Below are 24,144 nucleotides of genomic sequence, written 5' to 3'. Positions count from 1 at the left end.
GGGTTTTTAGTTAGAAAAATCTGTTTAATATTTTCATTGCACTAAAATTTTAAAATAAATAAACAAATTATAAAATATGTTTCTAATATACAATATTTATAATCAAAGAAAAGTTATAATAAGTTTTTTTTCAAACACAAAAAGGGTTTTAGTTTAAACAAAGTTTTCATTTTATACTATCATATATTTTAGTTAATTTGTAAAGAAAAAACCAGATATACGGTATATATATGTTAGTATAAAAACTTTAAGGAAAGACATATAAAATAATAATACTTCATATGATATATACGCTAACACTGGCTGTTGTTGCTAACAGTGGGAACAGCTGTCGAGGATATACTGGGAGACCTTTAAAATAGATTTTGTCTTTCTTTGTTGTTAACGAAGACAGACTTATATTATAGTAGTAATAGTAGTAGTTTTCAATGAACTTACCATTCGCTACCTGAGCCTCAAAAATTGGGGCTTAAGTTCTCGTGAGAGAGAGAGAGAGAGAGAGAGAGAGAGTGGGTGCCCCCCATACAGGTCTTACTATATGCATATTATGCACCGATAGTTAAAGTGAAGGCTCTCTCACTTTATACACCAGTGTTTCTCTCTCTCTCTCTCTCTCTCTCACACACTCTCACACATACAGTCTGTTTGATAGTCCGTATGTGTCGTCACTGTTCTCTCTCACGACAGTCTGTGTTGTGTATCGAATGGAGACTTTCAATGCATTGACTCATTCACTGAATCACTACTCAATCCATTCATTGTTTGTTCCATTGGTTATACAGTATTGTAATAGCAATACAAACCAAATGCTATGGAAAACCAATGGCTTAACAATCGATGAGTTTTTTTTAATAACAATTTATATGATAATTATTTGGGTTTTATTTGCATTTATATCTCCATTAATTGCTAATAATATTATTAATAATAATTGTGTCGACATTTTCAACCACAACAACCACAACAACATTAATATACAAACGACAAGACATTTAATATAATATATCCAATGTTTAGTTAAATGTCTTACAATTAGACCAAATGTTTTGATGAAAATTTATATAACATTTACTTATATTATAGTAAACAACAAAACATTAATATCAATGTATATCTCATTTATATAACAACAATATATTGTGATGTGTTTTGCAATAATGCTATTGAAGTGCTAACCCTTTTTTAATGGATTTTTATTTATTTAGTTAATTTAATTTATATTTATTTATTATATACAACAACGACATCAGCTATAATAATGTGTTTATATTTATTTATTATAACAATAATTATTACATCAATTGACTATTCATATCAAGGTTTGTATTGAAAATATCGCAAAATAATTGATTGATTTATTTATATTATAATATATGAATTGATATTCATTATTGCTATCACTTTATGTATCCTATAATTTATTGATTGATTGATTATATTTTATTATTGTTTTATGCAATCAATGAGTTATAAATTTTTCTTTTTAAAAAATATTTTAAATATAATATATGAATTAGTATTCAAATAATGCATATAAACAATGATATATTAAATGGGTTTTTAATTTGTAATAAAAAACACATAAAGCGATAACAAAAAAACATTGAAATGTTTGTCACAAAAAATTAATTTTATTACTTTTTTTATATCAAAAATCATATCCTATTTATAAAAAAAAAATTGTTTTTATAGGAAGTGCACCCAAATTAAAGCCATTTTTGTTTGAACGAAATGTGGCCACCGGTCAATCGGTTCGGGTGTACTGTCGCCTACTGGAGGGCAGTCCTCCCGTATCGTTCCGGTGGCTAAAAGACGGCCACCAATTAAAGCCAATGACCTTAGAGTCGATGGGAGTTGTCATAGAGTCGCGCGAAGATTACTCATCGCTGGTTATCGATCGCGTCTCAGCCATCACTTCAGGCATCTATACGTGTCTTGTGTCCAATATTTACGGCTCCGACACCTATAGCGATGTGCTTGTTGTTGAAGGTATGCATATCTATTAAATAGATAACATTTAATGTATACACATATACACGCCTATCGACACTATAAAACAATTTTAATGGGCTATCATTTGTATTATTATTATTATAGACATTAAATTCCTAACCCATTATACCATTGAAAATCAAAATTCTTGTTAAAATCAATGAATGCATTGCTAAAAATAGCAATTCTGTGATAACATTAATAACGTTTGGGAAATGTTTTTTTAAGGAGTTATATTTCAGTATATGTTAGCCAATAATGGGGACTAAAATGATATATTATACTATATATGTAATAGTTGTAGACTTTTAACACAAATACTATGTAATATTATTTTAAATACAGTAATAATACCATTGAATTAATAATAGCTATAAATCATAATTGATTTGAATGAACAATAATAAAATAGAAAACAAGGTTTTTTAGTTAACATCAATCTTAACTGTTAGTTATAATTATGACTATAGTGTTTGTGCATAAAAGTATAGATAATTGTATATTTAAACACTTATACTGTATAATACTGTATCGTACTTAAGCGGCTAATATAATAAACAATTTATTTATTGTGTAAGACTTATGTAACATTTTTAACGAGAAAGCAAAATAAAAAAATACAATTGAGTTGAAACAGATTAAAATGAAAACTTATATAACGTTTATTTGAGATTAGGTTTAAATATAGAGTGAAAATAGTAACATAAAAAACAAAATTATTTACAAATGTTTGCAATAATAACAAGAATTCCTCTTTTAATATGTTATGTCATACTGTTTGAAATGTTAAATACTATGTATCATACACTATATATAATATATTATAATATTATGTGTAATTGAAACTATTTTTTAAGGAAATATAGCTGAGCTTTTAAAAAAATATATCAGTAGGAGTTGAAATACATGTTATATTTATAGCATACATATATAATTTAATTAAGCATATATATTATGTGGTCAGATATTAGATTTCAAAAAAATATTAACATTATTCATAATATAAAAATTAAAATATATTAATGATTGATATTAATGATCATATATATATATTAAAATATATGATGTATACATTTGACTAATAATTTTTTTTAATTAATGAATTATAAATGAATAGTTCCGCCATACTTGAGATCATCGGTATTGATACCAATATTGGTGGCAATTGTCATAATAGTGATGGCCTGTTCCGGTGCTTATGTCTATATAAAAATGGAAGAACGAAACGCTCAGTTAGCCAAAGCAGGTATACTATCCGTTAGTCCATCGAAACAATTTCATTATATCGACACATCAGCCACACCTCATATGAGCCATAGGACTAGTATAGTGTCCGAAGAGGGATCGCTTGCCTTTAAATATAGCGATTCATCAGATAAAACAAAACCATTGTTGGCCAGACCGGGACAGCCGGCTGTCCTCTGGGCTCACGAAACAATCGCCGAAGAGAGCGATGAAAATTCATACGCTAGTCTTCCCTTTCAAAAGCAACATATGGCTAGTTTTAAGTGTCAGCCAAACGGTGAACCACCTCAACTGCCGCCTCCCCTTCCACCTGACAATCGCACCCTTATGTATGATACGCCTCCCAATACATCGGGCGGCGGCAATGTTTTCTGCAAAGTAGACGTTCATCATAACGACAACAGTGACTCTTATGACGAATTTTTTAAACCACATCACGTCTGAACATCAAACGTTGATTATTTAGACAACTATTTACAAAATGATAATTTTTTTATTGATATTTTATTTTAATTGAATAACTCAAATTCAAGACACACAAAAAAAAGAGACATATATTTATCTCAATGAACATGTTTTTTATTAATAATGCCCATTTCAATCCATTTGAGTGATAAACATAAAAAATATTTTAGATTTTTCTACAATTTAAACAATTTTTCGCATTTAGTCGATAATAGTAATAATGATGACGTGATTTTATAGTTTATTGTAATAGTTTTATTTTATAAATTTCAATGGATTTAAAAAATTATTTGCAAATATATATATATATTTGGCATATAATTATGTTTTAATATTTATATATATTTTTACCATTGTAAAACCACCAAAAAATTAATGATTTACTGTTTAAATGAACTCAAATTATAATTTGATTATATATTTTTTTTTTGTTAAACCAAAACAAAAACTCATAAAATAATGACCAAAGATTTGTTTGCCGTTAACACACAAACACACATCACCTCATAATAAAAGACCTCATAATAATAGATCAATTAATTATTTTATTTTTTTGAAGAAAAAGTCTAATGATTTATGAAGAAAAGTCATCATTTTTTTTGTCATAAATTAATGGATTCTTCATATAATCGCTGGAAGAGTTTGATCCCAAACAAAAAAAAAGTTGGCGTCTATTTGGGCGTCAATTTGGTTATTCATTCATTTAGTTTCACTCTCATCATCATAAAGACTGAGCACTCGAACCAATCATTAAGAAAACATTAGACAATAAAATACTATTTGAATGCATTTAACAATATATATATGAATATAAACCTTATTATATATTTGCAAATCATTTTCATTCACATCTCATTTGATTCATTTTTGATATTCAATTTACAAACAATAGCAACAAAATTGAAAACCTTTTTTATACTCATTTACCTAATTGTCGCTAGAATTAAGTTTTTTTAAAAACATAATTATTTAATAATAATAGTAATAAAATTATATATACAATATAAATACTGTATAATAAATATTCAGGGCGTTAAAACTGATGGATGGACAGCCTATTTTTTATGTGGCGGTTCCCCTAAGTTTAATGATTACATGTTTGTATGTATGAAATTATGTATTTTTCAAGAAATAATTGTATATTTATGGTGTTTTATGAATTGTTTACAAATATTATTATTATTATGTATACATTGTATAACAAATAGATATTTAAATGATTTATTATTTACAATATTTAAATTATAAACTATAAATATATAAATTGTCAGAGTGACTAAAATTAATACAATATTAATTTTGAATTATATTATTTATATTTATTATAAGATATTTTAAAATTTTTTAGATATATACTCTCGTTAAATGAAATTATGTTGTGATTTATAAAATTAATTTGTAGACTATTTTTTCAATTTTATTTATTTTAAATATATTTATAAATATATATTACTTAATAGTTATTATTATTATAATAATAAATACAATTATGGTATACCAATAAATATTTGTATCAAATATTGATTGCTTAGATATACAATAAAACTAATGAATTTTAAAATGCCAATAATTACTATCAATTTATTAATTATATTATTAATTATGACACTATCTATGGATAAATGTTTAACATAAATCATTGATGGAAATTAATTTGTAAAATAAAATTACGGTAATAATAACAATTCAATTTTAAATGATGTCTCCACTTAATTGGTCACTCTTTAGCTGATTCATTGTCGCTGCCGGTGACCAAACGTGACCTAATAGTGTGATATCTGCTTCCAATAAAGTCATATCTTTAGTTGATCCCAAAAATCTGTCGGATATTTCCAAGTCGTTGATACGAATTTTAACTTTGGCTTCTCTGACATAATAACTGACAAATTAAAAGATAAAAAGTTTATAGGATTTAATTGAAGACAACATTTGGAAATAATAGTGTTTAGACAACACATACTTGGGATTAACTTTGGGTCGTTTGCAGACACCATTGAATTTGCCTCCAAAGTCAATGTAAAGATCGTCTTCGACGACATCAACAATACGACCGATAACTACCTTTCCTTCGGGATCTCCCATCTGAATGAATGGTGAATATCGAAGAAGTGTAGGAAACGGTTCCGACGGTTCAGTTGTCGTCACATTTGTTCGTCGTTTGTCCGACTCTTTGGACATTTGAGTAAACTTTTCAAACGCTTTGGCAAAAGACTGAATCGGATCGTCATTAGCTGTTGTTGTCGACTGTTGAGGACTTGATTTCTTCTTCATCATATCATTCTTCAAGAGTTCATTAGTGACCGATTCTTCAGTAGATTTGTCGTCCGATGAAGAAGTGCTCAAAAGTTGGCGACAGATTAATAGGTTTTTTGTCAAACATTTGGTCCTCAATTGAGACACACGTCGTTGTCGTAGACATCCAGAGACGACAACTGATCTGATCATTGCTGAAGAAGAAGACAATAAGTTAAACAATTAGATCAACAAAATTTCGAGACAAACAAAACTAAATCCAAACAATTATTATTATTATTAAATAAATTAAATAACAAATAAAATGTGAATTTTGTTTATAAAATACAATAACATGTGTTTTGATTGAAAAAAATAAAGACGTTTTTTATATCATAATATAAAATCAATAAAAATTCAATTGAATCACAAAATTAGTTAACAAAACATAAATGAAAAACTATTATGAGATATACAAAAAATATATAATTAATTATAATTTATTTAATTAAAAATTTTTATTACTTATTAGTAATAATAATAATAATATAAACAATAAAACAAATCAATTATTTTGTCTAAAAGTTTTTTTTGGTCGTAATTGACGTACAATTTTGATATAATAATAATAATAACGGTTTGCGTAACGAAAGTGAGAGTAAATAATGTAAAACTCATAAACAGTTTTGTTGTTTAGACTCACATATTGTCTAATCATTTGTGGATCAGTTTCAGTGACTCCGGCTTAAGACACACACACAGACAGACGGGAAACCAATTGAGTCGTAACGAGATGGCCGACGCCGGAGATAATGGTGAAGATGTGACCAATGGTGTGGCCAATAGTGGCGGCGTCGGTGGTGTTCGCCGCAGACGCGTTGGTTTAGTCGGCAGTAATGAGTCGTCGGACGGCAGCAACGGTTCCAATGGTTCAGCGCTTCCCTACAAGACATGCAACGAATATATCCAACACTTGAACGTCTGGATACTACAGACAATGCAATACAACTGGTTTGCAGCCAATTATCCATTGATAATGTCTTCGATGGCAACGACGACGACGACGTCATCGTCGGCCGCAAATAACAACAACAATGTATTTAACTTTAACTTCTTGAACATGAATCCACTGGTCAACCAAAATATGGTCAACAATAACATGAATAACAACACAACAACCACACAACGTAATGGTCAGTGTCTTCAGTCTTCACTCTCCCTCTCAATGTCTTTATTATTATTATCTCGTAATTAGCTTTTGATTGATCTTATAGTGTATTATCTAAATCTAAAAGTTTAGCTCAAAATTTAAATTTGTTTTTTGTTTGTATTTTTTTCTGTAAAATTTAGTTTCAAAAAAATATAGTTAAATTGTTAGTTTTATTAGCAAAAAAATATATGTAAATAATATGATAATAATTATTATTTAAAAACATTTTTTATTTAACGAAAAAAAATAATTATGTGATATATTATTATATAAAACAAATTTTCCACTAATTATTAGTTTTACTTAAAATTGATTTTATATTTAATCTATATGTGAGGGTTTGTTAAATTTTAATTAAATAGATAGAAATAGTTATATTATTTTTTAAAATGTATTTTTTATTTAATAAGTAATTATTATAATATATTTTTAAAAACAAAATTTAGCCTAAATCTAACACTTGTCCTCATATCTAATAAGTTATGTAATAATAATAATATCTGACATTTATTTCTGATAAACTATTGTATGTATAGATGACTAGCCTTTAGATGGCATTAGTCTTCGCACAAGTCTTCGTAAAAATACTTTTTGTCTGTTTGTCTGAATCTCGAAGATTGAGCTCATTATCTATCCATACATTTGTAATGTCATTCATATCAATCACTGAATTGAATTCAATTTTTAAAAAAATTTCTCACTTGTATTCATATATATATTAAAAGATTTTTTGACAATTTTTTTTGTGAGAGAAAGTGTTGAAAGAAATTGAAATGAAATGACATTTCTGTGAAAAACTTTTTGCCACTATTTTTTCAAAGCAATTAATCATTCAATGAGATCATAGATCAAAAATAGTAGTCATTTTTTGCGATTACTTAATCTATTTAATAATAAAAAAAATAAGTTTTAAAAAAATGTGTTTTTATATTTTCTAATAATTAAAGAGTATATTAAAAAATCACAATTTAAAAGAAGAAAAAAACACATGAATTCATCATCAAATTGAAAGATGACTTAAATGACTATTTGATTATATCATATGTCGATAGAGTAGCGGAGAAATCGTTTTAAATGCAAATTTTGGCCCTTATTTTAGCTCTCAAATGAATTTTATATTTATTTTTTTAAAGCATTCATTCATTGATTTTTATCGTAACACTCAAAATATATATATATATATATTTCTACAACAAAACAATTTCTTAGGCTCTCTCTCTCTCTCTCTCTCTCTCTCTCTCTCTCTCTCTCTCTTCAATGATCCCAACAAATGTTGAAAGCTTTTAGTCATGAAATCAATTTTACTTCATTTAATGCCTCAAGTATTTCACTTAAAATTGATGTCAACGTTGAGGCTAAAAAATATTTCTTAATTTATCGAAATTGGTTTTTTTGCTGTTATTATTTTGTGTATCAATTTTTGTAGTGTATGTGATTTTTGCTTCACATTTTTTTAAAAAACATATAATTAAATTAAAATTGCCCTGAATTTTATTTTATGGCCACAAATTGATCGCCGAAATAATAATAAAAAAAAAAGTTTAATTAATGGCAAAAAAAATCTTATATAATATCAGTTATATTTAGTGAGAAATATATTTTTAAAACACTTTTTTATTTTTGTTACTTAAAATGTAACTCAAAAAATATAATTTATTATTTTCTAATATTGTTTTTCTCTTTGTTATTTTATTAAATTATTTATATTGAATTTATATATTTATATATATTTTTGTTTAAACATCTCTCGATTTGATTTAATATATAATTTAGTTTTTATTTTCTCTTTTATTTTTTCTATCTCTCTCTTTCAATACGTTTGACATAACAACAACAAAAATACATTTAAAAAAAATATAATTTTATTTGTTTTTCATTTAGTTTTTTATATTATATGAAAACGTAAGCATTAAATCTAATTAAATTAACTGCTGATCAAATTCATTACCGGAAAGTAGTTTGATCTCACAGTTCAATCTCTCTCTCTCTCTCTCTCTCTCCCTCTCCCAATATCTACCGTTCCCCAGAAATCATCTCACATTTTTATGCCTATTTGAGACACAGCAGCTTTTTTATATAGAGTTAAACAAATTTTCTATCGTTTTATGCTTCAGGTTAGACAAAAGAGATAGAAATATATTATAGAAATACTCTAAAATGTTGTAAATGTCGGTATGTTTTATATTATTATTATTATTATGTTTTTTGTTTTGTTTATTTCATTAGTTTATTATAGATAGCAAATAATATAATAATAAAAACCATAAATTGATGTCTGAATTGTAGTGTAATCTGTGCCTTAAAGGCCTATATATATACACACAGAAAATATTTCAGAAAAATATGTAGGTTTTTATCGCCCATTTGTTGTATGTATTCATTCAAATGTTATGACAAAATTTGTGTTTATTTTGCTTATTTTGTGTTTAATTTATATATATATTTTATTTTACATTATTTGCATATTCAACGAGAAATAAAATATAATTAGAGTTTGAAATATATGGTGTAAATTATGTGTTTTAAATACAAAAAAAAAGTAATCACACTTTTATATCGTACAAACTTTTTGATTATTATGATATGTTGTAAATAATAATAATAATAATTTTTATAAATGACATAAAACTTAAGTAATGAGATAAATACTTTATCGTAACTACTTTTGACACTAATTTAGAGATATTATGTTTAAAAACTCCATAGAGTATTAAAAAAACTAATAAAAATTGAAAATTATATATCACTTTAATAATTTTGGTTACTATCGTTAAAAACTACAAACATTTATTACATGTTATGCAAAATATTTTTAGTATATTAAGAAAATTTTTTATAGTTTTTATTTTTTGTCTACTATTATTGTTTTTGTTTTTTAATATGTAAATTATCCAATTACAAGTTGTTATAATTTCAGTATAAAATTATTATTATTACGAGTAATATTAATTTAAATTAGTCATCACATCCTCTATCACATTGTTGTTGATAGTAATGCTAATCAGTCACACACACACACACACAGTCACACACACACACACACACACACAACATAACATTCACACAAATATTAATAAAATTTAATTAAAATAAAATATATAAACATTAAAACAAATTACAAATTAGTTTATATTAATGTTGTCAGTTAGTGTATTTTGAACACTTTTAACAAATTTTGAAATATAATCAGCAATTTTTTTAAAAATATATAAATATTTAAATGATTTTCTTAAACTTGAATTTGATGGGAATTGTCGGTAAATGTTGTTTTGTCATTTAGTATTTTTTGTAGATAACTGAACATGCTAAATTAATAACACTAAAAAATAAATATGATTGCTAAGTTTTCATTGGCTTACTGTTATATACAGATTTACCCACTATTTTTATAATTAGCCGGGATAACATTTATACACTTGTGTGTGATTGTGCATTGAAATAAACATTAGGGTCATCACATCACACAAGCATTTAATGCCTATATTATCGGTGGGAACCCCATGTTATTTCCCAAGTATCCCTAAACTGGGAACATGTGTTTTAATGGGTCAACATGTGTTTTAGGGGCTATTTTTAGAGGGAAAAGGAGACATAAATGATGCATTGCAAATAAATTATGAGATTTGAAAAAATTGTTATTTTTTTATCTCAAATTTCAATATACAATTGACTATATGTTATACTATATATTTTTTACTATTTTTTAAAAAAAGAAAAAATACTAAATAATTAAAATATGCATTAGATTAAAATGTAATTATTTTTTATGAAGATATATATTTAAAATTTAAATATAAAAAATTATAATTAATTATATCTAAAAAATATATATTAAATATTTATATATATATAGAAAATATATAATATAACTATATAAAATTAATTACTAATTATTTAATCTAATATAATTAATACATAAACGTGTAAAAGTATTTATATTTTTAGCTAAATTGATAGTTTTATAAATATATATTATTTAATTATTTTCTAATTAATTTCAATTAATTTATATTTCACCAAATATAGCAATGTTAATACTATATTATTATTAAGTAATATAATGCTTATGCAGCTATCGATTAGTTATTATTAAATATGTGTCTCATTTGATAAATATATACTGCATTATACAATGACAAATGAGATTGTTTGTTAAACATGAGATGCCTAATATTTTTCATACAAGATTTACTTATTTTTTATATAACTAAATCAAAATTTATGTATATTGATGTATAATAATAAATTTATATATATTATACGAAATATTTATGCGCTAAATATGTTATAACGTAAAAAGATTTTTTTGTGAATAACATTATACAAAAAAAAGTTAAGCAAAAATTTTTGAGTTTAGTTCATATTTCGAGTTTCAATTTTTTTATTATATGTTTTATATAATAAATATTTTATATTTAATACTTTATTTTAACCCTACATGTATGCGTATATACATACTGTATATATAAATGTTTTTAACGGTTAACTAAAATCTGTATCTTTTTTATGTTTGTTTGCTATTTAGACATATTGAAGACTATAATTTATATTCAATTAGTCTATAAAACAGTGTATTTAGTATTAGATTTATTTACATTATAATGGGTTGACTGTATAAGTATGTATAAAGTTTTGTTATTGAAGGCACTGTTATTTTCCACAAATGTGGGAATTTTTTTTATTTAAGTCAAAAACTATATATACTGTAAGTTTTGTAACACACTGTTTATATAATTATATCAAAACAAAATAGTTTGACTGTTGGACTGTGTTTTGAAACATATTGTTTATAAATATATACAGTATATACATATCGTTACAATTATCTGTTTATAGTTGACTACAACGTGAGGTAAATGAAGTAAAAGAAATTAGGCATTGATTTGCTTGGATTACTTGTTTAACTAAATTGCCTTAAATTGTCTTCAAATAAACGATTATATATATACAGTATATCTTTAGTTTATATCTTTAACGGCACTGTACCTGATATTGGTGTGGCCTGTTTACAGCAAACAACACACACACACACACACATACACACCAAAACAATCTCATATTATTAGATGGCATTAATTGTAATTCAGTAGATATAATGTACAATCATATTGCCATTCAATTGTCAGAAATGGTATCATCAAAGCGTACAGACATTTCCAATGTAATGACATTTTGTATATAATTTATTTGATATAAAGTATGATTGCAGGCAATTGTATCGAAAAAAATTGTATCCAATATAATAATAATATCAATAATATTAGCTGAGATATAAAGTTTAAATTATAAGCGCACTGTATATGTGTAAAGAATATTCTTTAGATATTTTATATATAATATAATATATATATGATTGTGTTATAGAGTATGAAAAAAGTCACATAAATATCGATGTATAAGACATTTACGATAGTTGCCATCAAATGTCTAATGTTGTGTTCAATAGTTGTCATTCCGTAAGTGACTCAAATAATTGTCTGTCCTCTCGATATGTCAGTTCCTACCAATGCTGGTGAGTGTGTGTGTGTCTATCTATCTGTCTGTCTATCCATCTAAATGCATGTATATATGGATGTGTCTGAGCAGAGCTTTTTCATGCGATTAAATGGAAAGAGAGAAAGAATGTTATGAAAGACAATATGAGAGTCCAATATTACAAACCTTTGCATTTTTCTGTGTATAGCACTGGTGGGTAAAATGCAGAGTACAGTCATCTCTCAATACCCCATCTCTCTTATTCTCGCCCTTTCCTTTCCACTCTTTCTCTCTCTCTAAATATCATTACTCTCCATGTATTGTAATGTCATTTGTTTGTCTGTCCTCTATTTGCGCCTTTAGTTTTATATCACACACACATACAGTGTTTGCCATATATTTTAATAAAAACCGGATTTTCTTTGACTCTCTGTTTTGCGCTTAAGAGCAGCAAAAATATAAGTAAAGAATAAAAACAATTTTTCTTTTAATAAATTAAATTCTCAGTAAAAATAATATATGATATATACATATATATCATATATTATGTAATATATTATGTTTGTATATATAAAGGATATGAGATTTTTTCTCCTTCCATAGCTTTTAATACACTATAAATCAATCATTTTGTAGACTTTTTCTCTCTGTGTGTATTGTTTTTTAAATGAAACGGCTATTGTTTTGTTTCCCTTTCACCCCATATCCATAGGTCGTGTCTATTCAATGCCGAAGCTCTGGAAGAGAATCGCTGCAGAAGTCATTGATTTTTGTTTTCTTCTTATACTTAAATTAATGGTTACATACGTTGCCGTCGATTATCTCGATCTCATGTATGGTATATTCAATTATATAATGCACTCAATTTTAATACTATTTATATGTATTTACAATATACATACAGTTCAGTAAAGTACAGTACAGTACTAGTAATATAGATATTGATATATCCTATATAAAACTATTAGATGAAAATAATACAATATTTATAGTGGAAGACTAACAATCTATTACTAAAATATTTATTTCATTGCAATAACCTATCGTATCTATTATAGACAGTAAATAATATATATTTCATGTTTTTTGCTCTATTTTTATGATATTATTATTGTTATATAATATATATTTTTGGATGATATTTATATTTAAGTAAAAAACAGCATTGAATAATACATTTTAAGTCTCACAGAGAAAAAAATAATTTCTTGATATCTTATATCTATTTATATATATATATATAATGAACCAGAGATTTGGATAAATTTGATTTGAGTTTATTGGACAACGACTTCGATGCGCTTCAAATAGCATATGAACTGACGTCTGAGATAATCATCATTGAAATGATTCACCGATTTATTGTTTGCGCTTATGAGGCAAGTATTTTTAAACACATCAATTGCCAATTTGTTATACACTATATATATATATATATATACAGTATATATCTATTTGTGTGTGTTTTTGACATCCCATATGGTGTCAGCAATCAAATTGCAATATTTTTGTTGTTGTTGCTGCTGCTGCAGCACTCATATTAGTATATATTAATATATTTATATTTATTAAATAGTTAGAAACATAAATTCATTATCAAATATTTTATATACTATTTACTAAATAGACAATATGCCTGTATTCGGGCCAAATGGGCCGCGAGGGTGGATCGACACCAGGAAAAGCCATATTTGGCATATCAGTGGTTTCCTGTGAGACTATCGACGATTTGGGCAATGGTTTGATTCGGGTGACACCCGCTAAAAATATCGGACTCTTTTGGTAGACTTAACTCTTTGTATTTTATTTTATGTTTTTATAAGTCATTTAATAATTTGTTATCTGATTTTTTTCTCAATTTGATTTATACTACCCCTAAACCCTAACCATCATAATATCATAGGTCGTTAGTGAGAGCTCTTATCAAGAATATGAGTGCTGTCTTTTTCATACCGGCCTCACTCACTGTATTCTTATCGCCACATAATAGGGCCGCTTATGACATACTCTGTAAGTGTGTTGTCGTTCAAGAGATCCAGAATCGTGCCTAAAAAAAGGACAGCCACTAAAAATTGTTAGCCATTTATTATTTTTTTGTTTAATGGCACCGTTACTCTCCGTGAAAACAAAACAAAAAAAAAATATTGTTAACTCAAACCCCATGTTTGTTATATACTCGCCGACGACTAACTCTCTCTCTACTCGACGACGAGTTTGATGTTAAGATTTTAATGTTTAAATATTTTTTTTATATAAAAAAGAGACTCCCCTTATATAATGTGTTTTTTATACATATACTATTATGACTAAAACTATATATATATATATATATAACTTTATCGCAATTTTACGTTGTTTTTTTTATATATTTATTAATATATTATTATATAAGTACTCTCTGTATGTAATATATATATATATATATATATAAGTAATGACTTTATCGTATGTTTTGCTAAGACCTCAGCGATGATGATGATAACAACTAAAAAAATATATAGTGAATAAAAACTGTATTTTTATGCACACATTGTGTATGAGTGAGAAAATGATTTTATTTTTATATATAAATTATTAAATTTTTTCACTACTAATATTCTTGACGACGAGTTTTATAACATTTAATTTTAATATATATATATATATATATATATAAAGAAATGAGTGAATGAAAAGCGAGAAAAATACGTTTTTTACTCAAAAGTAATTTCTGATTTCTTTGACAAAACAGTTTCAACTCATTTTTCTTGAGAGAAGACTCGATCCCCACTTCTTCTTCGTCTTCAACGACAATCTCTTCTTATTTTTCTGCTTTCACTCTATTATTACAATAAAATAATGTTTTTAAAGCCATATATTTTGATTATCACTATTTCTCTCTTTCTCTCTCTCACACACACCCACATAGCAATAGTGAAACATAAGTTTCATGTCTGTATGTGTGTGTGCGGACCAATGCATCGCTTCGTTATTCTTGTATTATATATATATATATATATAAATGTTTTGCATTACTATTTTGCAGAGCGACTTATCTCTCTCTCTCTCTCTCTCTCTCTATATATATATATATATATATATATATATATTCTTGCAATTCTTTTGGCTGAAAAATAGTTAAAGAATATTCTGTAGATATTTTTTGTTATCAAATTTCTATCAGTTATTTATATATATATATATATATATTTAAGGAAAAACATACAATCTCTTTACTATTTTATTTCTTATTGTCTTTTTTTAAACATATTCTGTGTTTTATATTACTATTATTATTATTATTATTATTATTATTAGTATTACGTTATTAGTACAGTATTATAAGTTATAAATTATAATCATTGACAGCACACGTAATATATTAAATTTTTTATTATATATATATAAAAGTGAAGCTCATTTAGACTGAACTGGTTGTCCTCACTGTACAATTTTAATGGACAACAATAACTGTGTGTTTTTCGGTGGTATTGGTATTGCGTTTGAATCTACCCTTCAATTACTAGTTTTTTATATACAGAATATATGATATTTTTTGCGGTACTTATATGTGTCTATATATATATATATATATAAAAGATTATGTTTTCTTCGTGTGAAATGAGAGTTGTTGTGTGATGTACTGTATATACTGTAAATAAAAAAATTGTCGACTAAAGCAAGTGTTGTGTGTGTGTGTATGTATGTATGTGTGTGTGTGTGTGTGTGTGTATGTATGTGTGTGTGTGTGTGTGTGTGTGTGTGTGTGTGTGTGTATGTATGTATGTATGTGTATGTCTATGACTATGTGTGTCAACTAACATATATTGCACACAATTTGTGTGTTTACTTCTTCATAATAAAACACAAGTGAAACACGACTTGAAACTCAAACTGCAATCACTTTTTTTCTCTAACACTAACTGTGAGGCAAAAAAATAGTGTAAAAATAAATGAACAAAACGAGACATACATTAGAGTTTTCACTCTCTATTATACAATAAATACACACTCATTGATGGTATTATTATTATTATTATTATTGTTGTTGTTGTAGTTTTTGTATATAATATACTTCTTTTTCCTCTTCAACTTCTTTGTTGTTCAATGAGTTTGTTTTGTAGAGTCGATTGAAAATTCAGACAAATATACGGTATTTATTAAACTACTACTAAACTATATGAGCGACTTATGGATAGTCACCTCAAAAGAAATTTTTTTGCTCCCCTTTCGCTCACTTGTGTTGTTAAAGCCATAAATGAGTGTATATTTTATATATAAATTATATATATATATATATATATATATATAACAAAATCGATTTTTACTTACTTTTTTGACTTACTCTGAATTTTTTTTTTAAAAAAAACTTATTATTTACTTCAACAGCAAACTAATAATAAAATAAAATAAAAACTTTTATATTTTATACGAAACATATTTATACAGGAATTCATTAATTTTAATGAAAGTATAGTATAATAATATATAATACATAGTAAAAAACTGGGAGTTTTTGTGTTGCCTTATATGTGTGTTGAAAATTTTTATGTATATATTTTTATATATATATATTATTAGTAATAGCAGTAGTTTTTAATTAATTATTTACAATACATAAAACTCACTGATAATTTATAATATATATATATATATAAAATAATAATAACTACAGTACAATATGATAATAATAATAATAATAATAATACAGCAATACATAATAATAATATACGGCTAATCAGTACAGTATTGCCGAAAGCGAATACACATTATTTTCATTGCCTTTTTTATACTGAAAAACATTATTTCATAAAAAACATAAGAAAACATTAGACACAAAAATACTATATATTAATATATATATATACTATTATATAGAAATGTAATTCACAGATATATTTATAATAATATAATATTATTTATTATATAACTAATAAAAATGTCCAATAATTTGCTGTTATCTCTCTCTTTCTCTGAAAATATTTTTATGATTTGCTTTATTTTTTATCCTTTTGTTTGAAAAAAAATTATTTTTTCTTTTCAATACAATAAATTGTGACATTTAATTATTATTATTATTGTTTGTTTGTTTCGTAATTAAATTAATTTTTATTTCTGTGGCTCTGTTTTTTCCTCGCAAGAAATATCTGACAAAACATATAAATTATATCTTTTAAAAGCCAAGCATTTTATAAACGCCTTTCCCTTCCCTTCCCTTAAGAGACCCATTTATATGTATGTTTTTTAGTGGGATATATAATACGTATCGTATTTAACTAAAAACAACAACAAAAATCATGAAAGATATCTATATATCTATAATATTTAAATATAATAAAATTTTTATCATAACATCTGTAAAAATGACAATATATTTACATATGAAGAATTAAATTAATGCTAATATTTTATATATATATAAACAAAATTATAATATATATTTTGGTTTAATAAATTAAAACTTGGTATTGCCGGGACCGGTAGATACTGGTATGGAAGCGCCGTAATCCATACGAGAGGGAAGTTGTCTTAAGGTGTTGTGTCCGTAGCGTTGTGTACCGTAAACGCCGGCATAGTTTGAGTTATTCAGATGATAGTTATTGGACGGCAGCTTAACGTGATGCGGTGTTCCGCCACTACTAGTGCCGTACACGCCGTCCATGGCTGCCGGTGTCGGTGTGTATGTATTAATTTGGGCCAGAGTCCTGAACGTTTCGTAATGAACACCGGGACCACCATTGGGTACAGTACTCTGTTGTGTATGATTACTACGGTGACCACTACTGCTGCCCGACGACGTGGCCGATGTGGTACTGTAGGCAACCACCGGCTTATTGTTAATCTTGATGTCCGGATCTTCGTAATCGTCGTCAATATTTGAATCTAACAGTAAGTATTGATTGATACAGACATACAAAAAAAGAAACAAAAAATAAAATTGTGATTTTTTAAAAAAGTGAGAATTCATAAAAATCATAGAAAAACTAAACAAAAAAATACAGTCAAAAGACATAAATCAAAGCGATTGAAGACTAATATATACTATATATACTGTATAAGGCATTTGCCCATCGATTGTGCTAATGTTTCTCATAAGACATACATACATACATACAGTACATATAACAACTGCTATGGCATACATATTATACAACACAAGCCATCACTACTGGCAAACAAAACTCATGGGAAAAGCACTCACTTTAAGGGTTAGATTTTTTTAGAGAAAGAGAGAGAGAGAGAGAGACGTTTGAAGTTTTTTTGCGACTTCTGATTTTGTGATTCAAAAATGTATTATTTTTTCTGTTTGTTTGGCATAAACTTCACAATACATATATATATACAATATATTGTATATTAGGCAATGAAAAAACCATAGAAATATATATATATAGCACTGAATATATATATATTGTTAGTACTGACTGACTGTTTCTCTTTTTCTATAACTAAACACATGTGCGTTGAAATTAAAGTAATAATTTTAGCAAAAAATTGGTTTAAGAGCGCGCCTTCCTCTGGCTATAAGACCTGTGTTGCACCATATGGTGATCTTACGGAACAAATCAATAGTTTGGTCTACACTTTGTTTGTTTGGCCGACATATACAATATATAAATATATATTAAATACTATAGATTGGTATACATAAGGAAATCAAATAACATATAAAATTGTGCATCGATTGCCTTATTTTTCGGTTTCTCTCAATAAATATATATATATATATGCGATCAGAAAAACACAGAAAAATAAGTATATTTCCTGTGATAAGGCATCAGAAATCTATACCATTAAACCTATTATTATTATTAGTATTATATATCTTATATATATTTTTTGAAGCAAAACATGAGTTTGTATTGAATAACTATTTTGGGGCCAATAGATAACCAAAAAAAAAACTATAAATGTATTGTATATATAAATGAATAGAAATGAACAGAATATTCTGTATTTATTATGATATAAAATGTCTTAAAAAAAGTACAAAAAATACATAAGAAAAAACAAAATCTGAATCTGAATCGCAAAGAATATTCTGTACTAAACTTTGTATATATGAATTGTATGGAATATTCTGGAATATATTGTATATATATATATATATACAACTATACTACTGTAATATAATGTAGCAAAAATCATCAATTCAGATAAAAGTCACTGAGATTTACAGTTCAGATGAGGAATACATAATGAGTTTATAGGGACCAACAAATAAAAAGCTTTGAAAAAAGACCTAACAATTCAATAAATTGGATAAATATTTTTTATGCAATACTTTTTTTTCGGGCTATGCTTTTGACAATCGATTGCAAGAATATATATCTATAAAAAATATAATATAACGTAAGCCACAAAAAAGTCATTTTCATATATGATATGATTGGCATAAAATTAACAAAAAAATATCCTAATATCCTACGCTATTTTTGGTGGGGTGGGGGTAATATCACTTTTGGTTTATACTATATATGACTGGGAAAGGGATGTAACAAATCTTATTAGTTGGTGTTTTCTTCTAACTATTTGTTGAGACCTAACATTTTTTTGGTAAGATCTCTAATATACAGTAATACACTTGTACTATACCAACAAAGAAATAAATAAATCTTATTTTCAATGCACTTGATTTTCATGATTCTCTAGGTTTTATCTTTATCTGATTTGATACCTATTTGTTTGTTACAGTTGTTTTGTAATGCTTTGTAATGTTATTTTCAAATTCAATGTTTTATATCCGATCTCTCTCTCTCTCTCTCTCTCTCTCTCTCTCTCTCTCTCTCTCTCTCTCTCTCCCTATCACTTGATGTATAAACTTTATATATTGGAAATCAATTGACTTTTAAAAGATTTTCAATTGACAGACAAACAAATATAAAACACAACAACAAACCTCTTTCCACTTCATCAAAGGCCTCGCGTATCAATTGACCAGATTTTTTGGTATCAAATATAAACTCATATATCAATCCGGCCACTACTCCACCCAATATAGGGCCCAACCAATAGACCTGTAAAATAGTAATATAGTTAGTAATTAATAAATTAATTGTCATTTTCAGAGCAGTTTGATATGTCAGTTATTGTTAACTTTATATTAATACTGTTTATACTGTTTTATAGTCTATAATATATACTCCATTAAATAAGAGTTAATTTTGAAAAATGATTGTAAAGTTAATTGAAGCGATATTTTTTAAAACACAGTTTTCTATAGTTTTTTGTCTGTGTGTGTGATAACGGCTTTTCAAACTCACAACAATCACTTTCAGGTCGTCATCCTATATATATGTGAGTGAATGAGTGAGTGAGTGAGTGTGATATTGTCATCCCATTTAGCGCACCGACACATACATACCAACAAGATATATATATATATATATTGTATATACTATATATATATATATAACATCTCAATTTGAGTCAATGTGTTTGTTAAAGCTATTATTCAATGAGATGTACTCAACACTGGAGTCATGTATTGTATAAAAGTCTTTTCAAACTCATTCTCAATGTATGTGCTCTTCACTCTCAACTCACGTCTACTACTTTCGCCATACAATACAATGGCTTTATTTAGTGTAGAGAGAGAGAGAGAGAGAGAGAGAGAGAGAGATCTATGGAAAGCTATGGAAAAGTTTGTCTCTCATGAGATTGATTTCTTCAAAAATATATAACTTTTATGAACCAATACTTTTCGTCAATACTGTTTGAGGCTCTGAACCGATACTCAAAAGCATTTTGGGTCCTAATTTCAAAACCATAGCTGTGTTCACCATTTACTCTAAAAGGATAGATAGCCTATGGATAAGAAACTCATTGGAGAATAAATATATTTATACTGTTATAAAGATAGAGAAAAATACCTAACAATAGGAAAAACAAAAATTAGAAACTATTGGGGATTCAGTTTATATAATAAAAACTATAGACAGTATATATAAATATAATAATAAAAATTGTATACAAAAGCAGATCAACTAAAAGAACAAAAGAATAGACAGAATAATAGGAGAAGCGCTCAGAATTGTTAAATATTTTTATATATATTTTATTTTTGTCGCCTTAACTAAGCTTCGAGTATTGGATTTCAATATCAAAATAATATAAGTTTTTTTGTTGGTTGTTGTTAAAGAAAATATATAATAAATGCAAAGCAAAAGCTAAGCCTTTAAAATACACTTTTTTATATATAATATATATTGTATATACAATATATAAATACATACAGTATATCGTATATTATACAATATAGACACAGTATCTATCTATACATACAATGTATTTATGCAATATAGTCACATATATTTTATAGTGAACTGTCGTTTCTGTCTAGTCATACATAAAATAATATGAACATTGCATCTCTCTCTCTCTCTCTCTCTCTCTCTCTCTCTCTCTCTCTTTAAAATATATTCTTGTTTTTTAAAGGTTTGATAAAACAATTTTTAGCTGTTTTCAGTACTATGAGTGGTATGTGTGTGTGTGTGTGTGTGTGTGTTGATTGTCTCCTCTTATATCATATAAATATATAGCACTAAAAAACACACTTGAATTGAGTTGCAATTGAGCGCCGAAAATGTGTGCCACGAATGCAGAAAATCGATAGATTAGGCAAACGATACTTAGCCTCAAAACATAGACAACACACACACCAAACAATCCATTCACTACCCAATTGTTATATATATATATATATATACTGTATATATGTATATATCTATTGTTTGCGCCATCACTGTCTGCATACACTACCAGCCATACCATACATCACTTCAATTACTACTAAAACTATAACGATTTGCTGTCCGCACAAGAATTTGTTATTACTATTATTAATATAACTCTTATTATTATTATTATTATATACTTATATTTTATTTTTGCGGATGAAAGCACTACACACACACACACACACACACTGTCTTAACAATAGTGTGTGTAAACAATGAATTTACTTTCAAACAAAAAATATCTTTACCTGAGTTTCCTATTATATAATATAATACTGTATAACACAAAGTTTGTCTTTTGGCTTATATTTTTTGTTTGTTTGTTTCGCTTAAAGTCATTACCACCGATACTATGAATAGTACTAACTTTATATACAGTATATACTACTCGGGAAAGTCATACGGGAAATCAAACCGTAATAAACATTATTTATAAATATCAAAATAGGTATTACATCTCTCTCTCTCTCTCTCCTCTTTCACTCACTTTCACTCACTCACTCACCCACTCATACATACACACAAATGTGATAACACGAATAATAGCTATATAATAAATTTTTGTATGTAATATCTATCATCAATAATGGCACTGTTATACAGTGTTTAATATATATATATATATATATATATATACTGTATATATCTTAGAGAAAATATGATGATAAATCTTCGAGAATAATTTCACAATTATTATTATTATTATTATATTTAGAAATAAAAATATTATTCTTGTTATATTAATAATAACAATAACAACAACAATAATATAATATAATTGTTATTATTATTATTAGATATGGTATGTGTAGTAGTATTTGATCCTATATTAAAATTAAGAGTCAGATTAGTAGCTTATTTACCGCAGCAGTGTTTGGGTGCTTATCTCATGATTGCAGAAGCAATTAATTTTATACACAATTTTTTTATAACTATAAATAACAAGCATTTTTTGACACAAATCGGTTATGTTTTGATAATTGAAGTGAACTGAAGTTTTATGGCAAACAATACCATATATAATAATAATATCATATCATATCATAAAAATATGATGTTTTATGTTATGTCCTAACATGTTATGCATTACTTCTTGCAATACAGTATTATACAATTTTGTAGATCTTATAAATTTAATATATTATTATATATATAAATATACAGTATATGCATAAAATTTATAACTTTTATATAGATGTGTCACATAATATATGCGTTTTTTCGGTATTATAAGGAAGTGTTATATGAATTTTTGTCGAGTTTTGCCACTTCTCTCTTTCTCTCTCTCTCTCTCTCTCTCTCTCTCTCTCTCTCTCTCTCTCTCTTTCAATCTTTAAATATATTTTATATATATAACGACTCCTTATAGTATTGGATCGATGATTAACATCGCAAACCATATCCATAAATATGTGAAAAATATTATAAACATATATTAAGAGAGAGATAGAGAGACCTAAAAAACGGATGACAACTTTTCCTATTTTTTGCTTACAATGTCGATATCAATAGTGAAATAAACATATTGAAGACATATCGCTCAGGGCTTACATTTGGAAAGCAAAGTTCAACTGTATGTTTGCTATAACATACACACAAACCTCCCCTTAAGGTCTCTGTTACCTTAAATTACATGAAATTGTACTAAAAATAAAAACAAACCCAACATTTCTATTAATTGTTTTTAATTCATGTCTTTTCATTTCTCTCTCTTTCTCTTGTTGTTTGTTTGACACATAAATAAATAGAGGAGAGACTAAACTTTAGGAGACTCTCTAGCAGACAACTGTCCAAATATTTCCCTAA

General features: G+C 26.3%; 4 protein-coding genes across 4 annotated transcripts in view; 2 read left to right on the top strand and 2 right to left on the bottom strand.

The window, feature by feature from the left end:
- The first annotated feature begins 1,123 nt into the window (after positions 1–1,123).
- Positions 1,124–4,039, top strand: LOC128955412 (hemicentin-2-like). Its single transcript, XM_054301080.1, has 3 exons — positions 1,124–1,319; positions 1,693–1,989; positions 3,110–4,039. Exons 1-3 carry the CDS (start codon positions 1,259–1,261, stop codon positions 3,679–3,681), a joined length of 930 nt encoding a protein of 309 aa, XP_054157055.1. The 5' UTR covers positions 1,124–1,258; the 3' UTR covers positions 3,682–4,039.
- A 1,355-nt stretch (positions 4,040–5,394) lies between these two features.
- On the bottom strand, positions 5,395–6,281 carry LOC128955995 (28S ribosomal protein S28, mitochondrial-like). Its single transcript, XM_054301675.1, has 2 exons — positions 5,663–6,281; positions 5,395–5,581 (listed from the first exon to the last, which is right to left on the bottom strand). The coding sequence occupies exons 1-2, from the start codon at positions 6,145–6,147 to the stop codon at positions 5,395–5,397; spliced, it is 672 nt and encodes a 223-aa protein (XP_054157650.1). The 5' UTR covers positions 6,148–6,281.
- A 280-nt stretch (positions 6,282–6,561) lies between these two features.
- Positions 6,562–14,892, top strand: LOC128954930 (protein FAM8A1-like). The gene is made up of 5 exons (XM_054300546.1): positions 6,562–7,127; positions 13,332–13,452; positions 13,872–13,998; positions 14,247–14,401; positions 14,523–14,892. The coding sequence occupies exons 1-5, from the start codon at positions 6,728–6,730 to the stop codon at positions 14,668–14,670; spliced, it is 951 nt and encodes a 316-aa protein (XP_054156521.1). The 5' UTR covers positions 6,562–6,727; the 3' UTR covers positions 14,671–14,892.
- Positions 14,893–18,014: 3,122 nt separating this feature from the next.
- LOC128956323 (aquaporin-4-like) overlaps positions 18,015–24,144 on the bottom strand; it is a 32,349-nt gene continuing 26,219 nt past the window's right edge. Inside the window, exons 5-6 of the mRNA XM_054302037.1 lie at positions 20,499–20,616; positions 18,015–18,481 (exon numbers count right to left, since the gene is read on the bottom strand). Of these exons, the coding sequence (XP_054158012.1) occupies positions 18,054–18,481; positions 20,499–20,616 (546 nt within the window). The 3' untranslated portion in view covers positions 18,015–18,053. The remainder of the gene's footprint in view (positions 18,482–20,498; positions 20,617–24,144) is intronic.

This window comes from Oppia nitens, unplaced genomic scaffold (assembly GCF_028296485.1).
Source record: "Oppia nitens isolate AA-2021 unplaced genomic scaffold, nextdenovo-longstitch-racon4-pilon3 scaffold2_pilon_pilon_pilon, whole genome shotgun sequence".
Lineage (NCBI taxonomy): Eukaryota > Metazoa > Arthropoda > Arachnida > Sarcoptiformes > Oppiidae > Oppia > Oppia nitens.
Note: the sequence above shows the minus strand (reverse complement) of the source record. Positions and strands in the feature narration are given on the sequence as shown.